At 41.6% G+C, this 12,088-nt stretch overlaps 1 protein-coding gene across 2 annotated transcripts in view; it reads left to right on the forward strand.

The window, feature by feature from the left end:
* The window catches only part of KCTD5 (potassium channel tetramerization domain containing 5), a 36,769-nt gene that overhangs the window by 21,666 nt on the left and 3,015 nt on the right, over window positions 1-12,088 (forward strand). Inside the window, exons 5-6 of one of the 2 annotated variants that reach the window (XM_030577886.1) lie at window positions 1,804-1,929; window positions 6,480-6,538. In XM_030577886.1, the coding sequence (XP_030433746.1) occupies window positions 1,804-1,929; window positions 6,480-6,524 (171 nt within the window). In that variant the 3' untranslated portion in view covers window positions 6,525-6,538. The remainder of the gene's footprint in view (window positions 1-1,803; window positions 1,930-6,479; window positions 6,539-12,088) is intronic. The other variant, XM_030577887.1, reaches the window with a different exon arrangement.

The raw sequence follows: 12,088 nt of genomic DNA on the forward strand, positions 1-12,088 counted from the left end.
CATAGGGGCAGCCAGGGGGCTCCAAACGCGGCCCCCACAGCTCCCATTGGCTGGGGACTGCAGCCAATGGGAGTTGCAGGGGTAGCACCTGTGGATGGGGCAGTGCGCAGAGCCGCCTGGCCATGCCACTGCTTCTGGGAGCTGCTTGAGGTGAGCACTGCCCGGAGCCTGCACCCTTGACCCTCTCCCCTGCCCCAGCCCTGATCCCCCTCCCACCCTCCAAACCCTTCGGTCTGAGCCTGGAACACCCTCCTGCACCCCCACTCCTCACTCCCAGCACCACCCCAGAGTCCACATGCCCAGCCAGAGCCCACACCCCAATCCCCTGCCCCAGGGCGCAGTCCCCTCCCACACCCTGAGCTCCTCATTTGTGGCCCCACCCCAGAGCCCACACCCCCAGCTAGAGCTCTCATCCCCTCCCAACCCCCAATTTCATGAGTATTCATGGCCTGCCATACAATTTCCATAACAGATGTGGCCCCTTGGGCTAAAAAGTTTGCCCACCCCTGATATAGAGGATCTATGCACCAGACAGTTTTGCTGGTCTTATTTTTATCAGCAGTAGCTCCATAACAGCTACATGTCCATTATCTGTAATTTAGAAATGTACTTTGCAAAAAAAAATTCCTGCATCTGATTTGATTCAGCAGCTGGTTAAGGCTTGCTGAGTAAATCTTTGACCTTAGATATGTTTTTCTGGACTATGCAACTGGCACCATCAGAGCAGACTGCACTTTGAGATAAATTGTCCTCGTTCAGTTTTAAGGCTTCTAGCAGTTTATAAATAAGCAACATTTCATTTCAAGCATATAACTTTCACTTGTAATGCTGCCTTAACCAACTTCCCTGTAACAATACATTTGAATTTGGAAAGTTGGTCCTTGAGTCCCACCGTTCGGTTTATCTTGTTTTTTCAGTCAAATGCTAACTTTTGCCTCCTGCTCTAAATACCTCTATAAATTCCAAATAGAAGCATAGGGTCATTCTGTGAGTAAAATAGCAGGTGTCTCTTCAGGGCAGAGAGCTCTCTGCATGCGGTTCCTTGCTTGTCTAAATCCCACCCGTACTATCATGCCACATGCAGATTGTTTTTAAAAAAAACTTTTCGAGGAAAGAGGGGAGGGTTCAGGTGTCTGACATGCAGTGGGAGCAGGCGGCTTCTCCCCACTGATTGCCCCTGTAAGATTTTGCCTAAGCACTCAGGGTACTATTAGCAGTACCACCCTTACACTAGTAGACTCAGGCCTGGTCCACACTGCAGCGTTAAATCGATTTAACACTGTACCCGTCCACACTACAAGGCACTTTAAATCGATTTTAAGGGCTCTTAAAATCGATTTCTGTACTCCTCCCCAACGAGAGGAGTAACCCTAAAATCGATATTACTATATCGATTTAGGGTTAGTGTGGACGAAATCGAAGTTATTGGTCTCATTCTTTTACTGAGCTACCCGGAGTGCACCGCTCCGGAAATCGATGGTAGCCTAGGGCCATGGACGCACACCATCGAATTAATGTGCCGTAGTGTGGACGCGTAAAATCGATTTTATAAAACCCGTTTTATAAAACCAGTTTTAATAATTTCGATTTTATGTTGTAGTGTAGACGTGGCCACATAGACCTTTAAGTGGAACAGCTACATTAACCCTGATATCAGAAGTTGGCATCTATTTGCATTCATTTGGGAGCTCTTGCTCAAAATACAGCCAACACCTTGTGGAGTGTTAAAGCCAAAGTTGAGGAAAATTGATACCAGTTGTTTTGTGCAGAAATATGCCCCTAAGCCTTTCTCTCCTCTTTCAGTTGGTCAGTATTGGTTCTTCCTATAACTATGGAAATGAAGATCAGGCTGAATTTCTGTGTGTTGTCTCGAAGGAGCTGCATAATACCCCCTATGGCACAACCAGCGAGCCCAGTGAAAAAGCAAAGGTAAGATGCTGGGGATGGGAGTGAGGAAATGAAAGATATCAGTCAAAGCAATTAGACTCAGCTATTATTCAAAAGAAGGTTGAGCATAGTGTGTAATCTGCTTGCCATCTCTCCTCAAGGTCAGTAATGGTTCCCTTTCATTGTGCATGAGAATATAAACTGTACCAATTAAAGTAACTCTAATTCTCAGTATGACTCTCACACATTACAAAACAAGAACTTTAAATGTGCTACTTATTATTCTCCATGACTCCCATGCTCTTATCTGACTTCTTAGTGACTGCCTCCTTTTGAGAATATGCATATTTGGGTTATCAGACAGTAGATAGACTTTGATTCTGCCACCAGCACAGATTATAGATGTTTTCCGTGCTTATCTGAGTCAGGATACAGAATTTTCGCAACCAGGAATGTGAATGACATATTCTGTCTGAAAAGTATTGTCATATGCAATAAGCTATAAAAGTCTTCCCATTAGATCAAGTCAAGGGACTTGCAATGTATTGTGCTAGCTTGCAGTTTTCAGGGTTCCGTCTAAATCTCACTCTTCTGTGTGACCGAATTGACAGAGACGTTATAGGCATGAGATCTTGCTTGTGTGATCTGTTGACTTTCAGGGATAATAACTAGGGAAGACAGTGTGTGACATGACTGACTCATAGTTGGCCCTGACCAAATGGAAAATGAGTTGCACTGTTCCTCCCCTCAGTGTGCACTGTACATTTTACACCATGGTTGGTGGGGAGTTGGAAACACTAATAATTGGTTAGTAGTAAAACTAGTCATCTTTATACAAAAAAGTTTGCCACTCATTTATCATTTTTACTGGTTTAAATTGAAAACAGCAAAGTAAAACTTAGCACAACTTTTCAAGAGTCAGCTTTAAAAAATAAACACTGAAAAAAGACCCCTAAGACTGATCTGGAACTGCCAAGGCAGATATATCCTGCTCACATTGTTTATTGTAAACTACTGTCTGCTTCTGGCTTACTACTGCTTTTCGTGCTGTTCATAGCTCATTTCTTGGTTGGGGACAGCAGCAGTTTGGAAAGCAGCATTTTTGTGTGTGGATACCCACAGTGGGTATGTAAGGTACAAGTAATAAGACTTATTTCATAAAACTTTTGAATATTTTAAAACTTTTTTTGTTTCATTGCTAGTGAAATGGCTAATTTCTGCTGAAATATATTTTATCACAATTCAGATAAACTGATTTTAAACCCTATAAGAAGTTAATATCGCCAAAACTAAAAAGTGAACATGTAAAACTGTAAAATCCTACATATGGATCACTCTCCCTGAATGCATGTGTAAGCCCACTGACCTCATGCTGCCTGAAAGAAACGGAAAAGCTGATAAGTTATATGTTGGTGTGGTATTTAAGCAGTGTGTGTGTATATTTTAATTGCATCCTTATCTCTCACTGTTCATCATTTACTTGTTTTAGTTTGTAAGCTCTTCAGGGCTGGGATATGTGCACTACCAAGATAAAAATAATAAAGCAAAAACTGGAATTACTGACCATAATGCAAATCTTTACAAGGGACTTCAGTGACTCTGCTTCAGAAGGACCTAGAGTTTGACCGGATGCTAGGCTAATAGAAAATGTGTAGAATACCAAACCAAACAGTGTTGGGGTCTAAAGAGGAGGGACTAGTCCAGAACAGGTACAGGGCAGCTCTTGGTCATTCAGACATTTGAGAGATGCCAGCATTTATACTCTCTGCAGTGAAATTCACAGGCTTGGTAGAGGACTTCTGAAGAACGCTGCTGTGTCTCAAATGCTCATCCAGAATCTTGATGCACAGAAGGAAATGGTGTGCTAGAAAGAATGAGAACAGTGGGAAGTAGCATGAGATTAGAACAGTAAGAGTTAAGTAAAAACCACGAGCAAGCATAGTCCTGTTGCTTGGCTGAAAATACACAGTTGGAAGCTCTCTCTGCTACCAAGTAAAGTCATTTTGAAAGGAAAGTGAGTGAAAAAATCCCTAGAAATTAGCAGAGTTTTGTTCAACTGTGCATTGGCCAGTGGGGGTTTGGGATGGGAGAATTGTCTTTACCAGACTTGGGCTAGCATCAAAATGCAGTAATAAGTTTGGAGAAAGAATTTATTGGAATCATAACTACATAAACTTGCCTGTTGGTGCAGCTGTTGGACAGGGTGTTCTAAACTAAAGGGCATGTCAGGGAACAGGATGTGAGTAGTGGGGCAGGGACTGTGGACAGGTGCAAGTGGGGAGCTTTTTGAAGTTTCCTTTTAATATACGTACTGTTAACAGAGTATTTGGGGGTGGGAGGGTTGTGGGGTTTTTTATTTTGGTTTCGTTTTTTTAATCCTTTTGGGTTGGAAGGTACTAGAATGTTGATTCAGAACTGTTTCTTGGGGTCTGTCCTCTTGACAGATGGATTTTTCAAGCCAGTTTAGCCTCAAATTCATAATCTGTTAAACTGTATCTGATTTAATCTTCAACAACTTGTTATTCCATTGAAATGATAATGACGGTCACCCAGAATTACATACTGACAGATGTTTAGGTGGCTCTGATCCATGCTGCTGTGAAGGGGAAAGCACAAGAACCCTTGTGTCATGACATCTAAAAAAAACAGTACAGATATGAAAGGGCCATTGTATTTAATTCTGCATTAATTGTTAGGGATGGTCTAGACAGTATTTGGTCCTGCCATGAGGGCAGGGGACTGGACTCAATGACCTCTCGAGGTCCCTTCCAGTCCTAGAGTCTATGAGTCTATTACCCACCAGATTACCAGAATCTTTATTAATAGTGGTGGGTTTACAAACCAGAAAAAAACATGTTGGGAGCAGCCCCAGCTGATCAGGCTCTTCTAATTTTTCTTTCTTTTTCTGGTAGTGTTTTTTTTTTTATTCTTTAGTATTCTGTTCATGGAGGACACAATTTGCCTAAATAAGATAAAACAAGAAACAATAGCAACTAAAACTTGAAAGTAGTTTTTCCAAAGGTACTAAAAGTTTCCCCAGTGACATGTATTCTACATTATTGACTTTCTCCAAAGTGACATGCTAGTAATACTGAGCAATACGCTGGTGAACTTCAAGCAATGGCAGTGAAGTGTGGTAAGTGAAGATTTTGCTGTCATGTGAATTTCAGCAGTAAAATAACTTAAAATGTGTTCCTCTATGAGACAGCATTACACAGTGATAAGTATGTACACTGACTCTTGAATCTTACGTTATGAGATATTTCTCATGAACTGAACTTAGCATGTACCCTGCTTTGGTAATTATTTCCTACTTTGGAAGAAACAACTCTCTGAGCATTCTGAAAGGCCATCTGTTTCAGAACACCCCTCAAATGCAACTAACCTCTCTTCCTTGTGTTTGCAAAGTCCATACAGGAAGCTTCCCAAAATAAGGCCTACGCTGAATGTACATGGCCCAAGACTTGGACTACATCATGGGGAATTAGTAAGGATAATAGCCTTACCTTGGTCAGGCTTCCAAGGACTGTGGGCATGAGTGTTATGTAAAGTATTTAGATTCCTTTCTGAACTGTTTATTCATTTTTTGCCATTTCGCTGCTGATTTGGACTTCTGTTCAAGCTCATTTTGATTCTGGCTTCTGCAGATTCTAATTGTAGTTTACTAAACTCTTCAACTTCTGTTTTAAGTAAAACTTAAAATGGCCCAAGTTCAGTAGAACAATAACAGTCACAACCTGAAGAAGAGCTCTATGTAAACTCGAAAGCTTGTGTCTTTCACCAACAGAAGTAGGTCCATTAAAGATATTACCTCACCCATCTTGTCTCTCTAGTATCCTGGGATGAACATAGCTACATCACCACTGCATAGGCTCAACCTAAACAGTATACCTACCAGTTTGCCCAAAATTTGGATCTCTTGTGGGGTTTGAGGAAGCAATGCCACTCAGCCCTTGCCTTTCTCTGAGTCTTATTATTGATACCTGGAAAGGACGTGTAATGTTTTAATGTAGCTGGGAGGAGTAAACTAACCCATTTGTGCCAATTACTTAAACTGTTTCAGTGGCGTTGATTGGTAAGCAGAGCACTTGTGGGGCAGCTTGTGTTTCTCTGAGCTCTCCATTCCCAAATCCACTTGGTTTCCCTGCCCCTTTCTTGAGGTGCTCTATTAGTAGGGGGTGACCCAATGTGCCTCCTGATGTCTGCCTCCAAAACTAAGTTTCCAGGTGTTAAGAGTCCACAGACACATGGAGCCAGTTGCAGATTTCACAAGTTTCAGGTACCATATGTAGCATCAGCTGTCTCATTACATAGTGTTCCCTTTCATTGTGTCAAGTGAATGCTGAACTGAATGGAACCATTAGCAGTAATCTGCTGATACCTGGGACAGTGGAGAAAACTAATTTTCCTGCTATTTATAATGCTCCTGCTTTTAAATTGTCCGGGATCTTATTGCCTTATGAAGAATTGGGTTAAAGTAAAATAGCCTCACATACCTCAAGTGTAAGTGGATTGTACTTTGCATTGGCTCTGACTCACTTGCAATCTTTTCTTTTCCCTCCCTTTCTTTACACTTGCTGCATGCCATTCAGAGCGAGGATGAAGAGACGGATTACGATATGAATGACTCAGATTAAGTGTAAATGTCATGGTGAGCATTAGCTGCCCTTGGACTTCACCCACACGCTTTCCTCTGCCCCATCTGCCACCTACCCCTCACCAGTACCTTGCTCTGGCTAGTCCTAGTGGTGTATTTGTTCTATAGTCATAGTTGCCTTTATTCCTAGTGTCAGGTGAAAATCACAATGGTAGAAATGGTAATAGACTTTATAGTATGATCTGTTGCACAGATGGTGATGACATGACAAGACCTGTACTGGTTCTTATGTCTTTTCCTTTTAAAGCTATTCTGAGAGAGGGGAAATGCTTTATACAGATTCTAGTGGGAAACATTTTTAGACCGAAATGGTTCTGTATTTTTGTTACATGGCCTATTTTTTCTCTTGTCATGCATTTTGTGTATAATGTCAGCTAATAAAATCTGTGGTAAATGTCTGATTTGGCAACATATTAAGAGTCTTGTCCATCTGAGGTATGTTAGCTAAGGATGGTCCTATTAAAGCACAATATAGGGAGACTGCAGGTCTGCATTCTTTTCTCCACTCTGCCTCAGACCCTCTGTATGAATATACACAAGTCACTTAACTTCTGTGCTCCAGTTTCCACAGGTCTAAATTGGAAAAAACCTCACTGGGGAGAGGCCAAGTCCTAATTTACTGAGTGTAAAGTGCTTTGAGATACCTAAATGGACAGTGCTATTGAAATTCAAATTATGATGATGATTTACCAAGGAGTGACCTGACAATGCTTGAAGCAGTGCATGGAGAATAATTAGTGTTTTTGTTGACAATCATTTCTATTTTAAATCTGCTGTTGCTTATATCTGTTACTTGCTGCTCATCAGGACTCCAATACTGAAAAGCTCAGGTGAAGTCACTGGAATCTGCTGGTATTCAGCATCTTATAGGATCATACTCCAAATCCTTTCTTACCTGTACCTTTGGAAAGGCAGCCTTTTTACAAATACTTCAGTGCTGCTTGCATATGGGTTGGAAAAGATAAATTTATCATTCGGTAATAAAATGTTTGAAAAGCATGCATGGGGAAGGTTGCCTACTTGTGCAAAATCTAAGCTTTCATTTTTTTTAAATTAACTGATTTGTCCTTATGGTCATTAAGAAACTTCCATAGATCACATGAGTATAAACTCAGGGACTCTACAAGCAGGCAGCTCAGAGTTTCCCTACGTGGCACAGTGAATAGTGACCAGCATCTGTCAGTTCTTACTCCTGTTCAGAATCCTGTGGACAGCAATGAAAATAAGAACCAAATATATTTTACTTCCCTGCCATGGTTAGGGAGAGGAGGCATTCAAATGTATCGGCAGCTAATAGCCAGAAGCTAGTATGAAAATAAAGCCCATGAGCAGAGTCCAGGGGATAGCACCTTTATCCGAACACCTTCCTCTAGCCAAACAGATTGGCATGGGAGAAGCAGTTGCTTTCTCACCAGGTTGTTGCTATGGACAGTTCCCCCTCTCCCCCTTCTCTCATATAGGTCTGTGGAATTAATTCTCTGGGTAATGGCCACCTTGAAAAATGTCCATAGCTTTTTGTGAGGGGGTGGTAGGGCAAATGAATGACATAGGGAAAGAGTGGGAAGTTGATGGGATAAGCTGGGAAAGAGAAGTACAGTGTGTGCACATAAAATATGAGAGAGAGACATATTTGTGGGGTATATGGAAGAAAAGAAACCAAAATGTACAGGGCAGGAGGTAGAGCTCACAGTGAAGAGAAAGAGAGGTTAGGAGATGGAGAATGAGGGAAGGTGTAGAGGAAACACTTTGAAGATAGCTTGAGAAACATGACCATGATCTGTTACAGGAAAGAGAAAGTGAAGTGAAGCCATGTAGGAAAATGCCTAACCAAAGGCAAGAAAAGGGTGAGGGAGTATCCGTGTGCTGTTGATTGTGATCTGCTTTAGACAGAATTAAATGTTGTGCTAAAGTTACAAGTGACATGCAACTCACTCCTATTATCTCCCTGTGGCCCATCATAATAGCTTAGTTTCCTGTGGGATGTAATACATACATCTGAGTTTGGGTTTAGTGTGCAAGAGCTCGGTGCTGTCGGTGGTCTGACTAGACCAGCCGGTGCTCCCTTCTTGTCTGAACTCTAGGACTCTACAGGTGCAAGCTAAACTGAGATGAGCCATGTTGAATCTCATACGAGTGTCTGCATATGCAAGTTTACCTAAATGTGGGATGTTAAACTCAATTAGTTAATCAGTTCAGCAGCACATCTTTAGGTGGATTGACTGTGTGTCATCTAACCTACTGGGGTTCATCGAATAACTTATTCAACTGATCGTTTTCTTTGTGGTATTCAGTCATGGTGGTCACATTCTGCTTGGTGATTATCATATGGTGGAATGTATTAAATAACATAGCCAATGTTTTTTTCCTGCCAGTTGACCAGTCCTAGTAGTAAGATGCATGCTTTTAAAGTTTGATAGTTAACTTGATTGTATTCTGTTCAGAGTAAGGAGTGCCCTCTTCTGTGTTTTGGAAAACACCATACACGGGTGCTGTTGCAATATATATATAATAAATGTTGATTGATAATATTGAAATTATAGTACTTAATTGTTCCTCTAACTTTAAGTTGCAGCAGGCATACTAGCACATGTATTTTTCACCATGGCAAATCCCTTTACTAGCAGTTGTCAAGTAAATTTTCAAGGCCTGACTTTTACTCACTGAATACACTTATGTTTGCCATGCAGTTTCTTAGAATGCTTTTAATTAACTAGAAGCACAGGTGGTAAATTTTCTTAATGCTGAAATATGTATGTTTTCAATACATACTTTGAAACTTTTCATACTCCATCTAGAAAACCTTTCATGGGAACTTCATAGTAATACTAGCTGTGATCTCATCTGCTGTCAAACCTAAGCAGGAACAGTATACAGCATGAACAGGAACCGTCCAACCACAAAGTAAAATCCAGGTGCTGCAGGAAGTACTGTTGGTGAGTCAGTAGATGGCACTTTTCCCTCCAAGGGTATGTCAGTGTAAGCTGGTGTGGGCTTGGGCTAAGGGGCTGCTTAATTGTGATGTAGACATTCAGGCTCCTCGCAGAGTCCTAGAGCCCGGGCTACAGCCCAAACAGGTACATCACAATTAAACAGCCCCTTAGCCTGAGTCAGCTGGCACAAGCCAGATACGGGCTTTTAATTGCAGCATAGACGGACCCTAAATCATTCCTTAACCAAGATCTCCACTGTAGTGCTAGAGAGCACTCTGCTCTGAAGTTACCTTTTTTAGGAGAAATCATACAACTGAGGGGTCTCAGTAATTGTAGTCCTTGAAGATCCCAAAGTATTATATACATCAGGAAAGACTATATCCTAATTGGCTGTAATTGATGTGAAAGGCTTATCCATTGTTGGCTGGCTTTGAAACTAGAAAAGTTAATTCCTTGCAATATGAAATTCATCTGTAAGTTTAAACATCAAGTTTTTTGGTATATTCATTAGTACGGCGCTTCTGTGCCCTATTAAGCAGTGCCTTGTTCTACCCTGCAAGTATGGAGGGACAGGTGTTTGTATATGTATTATAAAGGCCTGTGAAATTCTTTAGGAGGGAAGGTTCTACTGAGTATCAGTGTAAGATGTTCATGGTTTAAACATTCTGTTCCACTGCAAGTACCAGAGAAGGAACTGCATCACACCAGTGGCTGCCTCTGCCGGGGAATGTGCCTGGTCTGTCATGTACCTTCTCCTCGTGATTGGATCAGAAAGTCTTTTCAGCCCCATGAAGGCAGCCACAGGCCAAAAGAGCAAAGTGTCAGGTGGTGCTAATTTCACTTACCAGCAAATAGTGCTCTGTACTTGTCACTGGCACATTTTAAAGCTTTGCTTAGTTTGTCGGACTATCATCAGGACTTCCTCCTTAGTTTATTTGCAGGCTTCCCTGTGGTGCTAATCACCATCATAACTGAGCTCATCATTACTAATCACCTATTACATGAAAAAACTGAGGCTAGTAACCTGAGACACTAATCTAAGGTGCTTGGATACCATCATACAAGAATTTAGAGCCCATACTATGGGGTTGAAGTGAAGAGGGTGGCAACAGGAAAGCCAAAACCACCAGAGGGAGCAGAGGATAAGTGGTGAGCAGATGCCAAGAAAAGACCCTGGATACTTCAGAGGCAAATACTTTAAAATATTTTCTGAAGAGAATTGAGTTTGAGTACCAATTTTCAGAATGTGATTTCTGCAGTGAATATTGTAGCAAATGGGCTTTTCTTGGCAAAATGAGTACATCCCCTCCCCCTACACCAGGAGAGGCTCTTCTAACTCTTCACTGCAAGAGAGTAGAATCGTTCAAACAGGATTTCTGTCTTTTGAGATGCGTGCTACAAAATGGTAGGGAGTTGTTATGCATTTAGGGTTCATGTGCACAAGCTTGGGCCACTTTATCTGGGTTATAGGCTGGTTATATAATGGTGTCCGAAGGGCAGAGGAGGTCTCCAATTCAGTGTAATCTCCTCTGACAAACATAAGGTCATTCAGTTGCAATGGGATGGGGCACATGAATCCTGTGAAAGTGTGATTCTGAACATCTCTATCCACTGAATTGAACTCACTTCCTTATAAAATTTAACCAATATGCTTCAAAAAACACCGTATCTCCTAATTGTCTGTCTTCTGTTTCACAAAACATAACAGTATTGGGCAGGATAATATGTGGAAAAGTGAACTCCACAAAGTGTCCCATCCCACCAAAAGAAAGGTTTGCATATAGACTGTGACTCTTCACAGATGCAGGAGAAATTATGCAAGCCAATATATTGCATAAAAATCTATTAAATACTATTGATCAAACATGAAGATATATCTAAAACATTAACTTAGCACATCAAACTAATAGCTTTCACGTATTAGTAGCGTACAAATAATCCCATGGGCAGGGCCACCCAGAGGGGAGGGCAAGTGGGGCAATTTGTCCTGGGCCCCGTAGGGGCCCCCACAAGAATATAGTATTCTATAATATTGCAACTTTTTTTATGGAAGAGGTCCCCGAAATTGCTTTGCTCCAGGCTCCCTGAATCCTCTGGGTAGCCCTGCCCATGGAGTCAAGAATCTGACTGTTTGTTTTTACCATATAACTGACACTGAGAAGGACTGCTTTAAGAGGTCAGGGCAGATACTGTACTGTTAAGGCATCAGCCTACTCTGTATAGGAGTTGATCTAGCCCATGCAAGCTTTTATACTCCTGACCTTCAAACACTACTTGTTTTTTCACACTATAATTGTGTCCCTGCCAAGGTTTCCTTGGCACGTCTTGTGCTACTTATGCACATTTCGTTGCTACTCTAAGTGACACAGGTCGTACATCAAACAAGGGAGCGCACAGGTGATGTTACTAAAGCAAGTATAATTTAAAAAATCCCAAGTTTGAAAAAGGCAATTCTCCATTTTCCCTGGTAACGCACAAACTAGGCAGCCTTGCTGCTAGGATCAGAGAAACTGGCCTAGCCCATACACCTACTATCCCTGCAGCTCCCTCTTTACCTTCTTGTGACTTTTAGGAGCTCTGTGTTTGGTCTGTGTGCTGTGAACTTTATCGATGA

This window comes from Gopherus evgoodei, chromosome 10 (assembly GCF_007399415.2).
Source record: "Gopherus evgoodei ecotype Sinaloan lineage chromosome 10, rGopEvg1_v1.p, whole genome shotgun sequence".
Classification (NCBI taxonomy): Eukaryota; Metazoa; Chordata; order Testudines; family Testudinidae; genus Gopherus; species Gopherus evgoodei.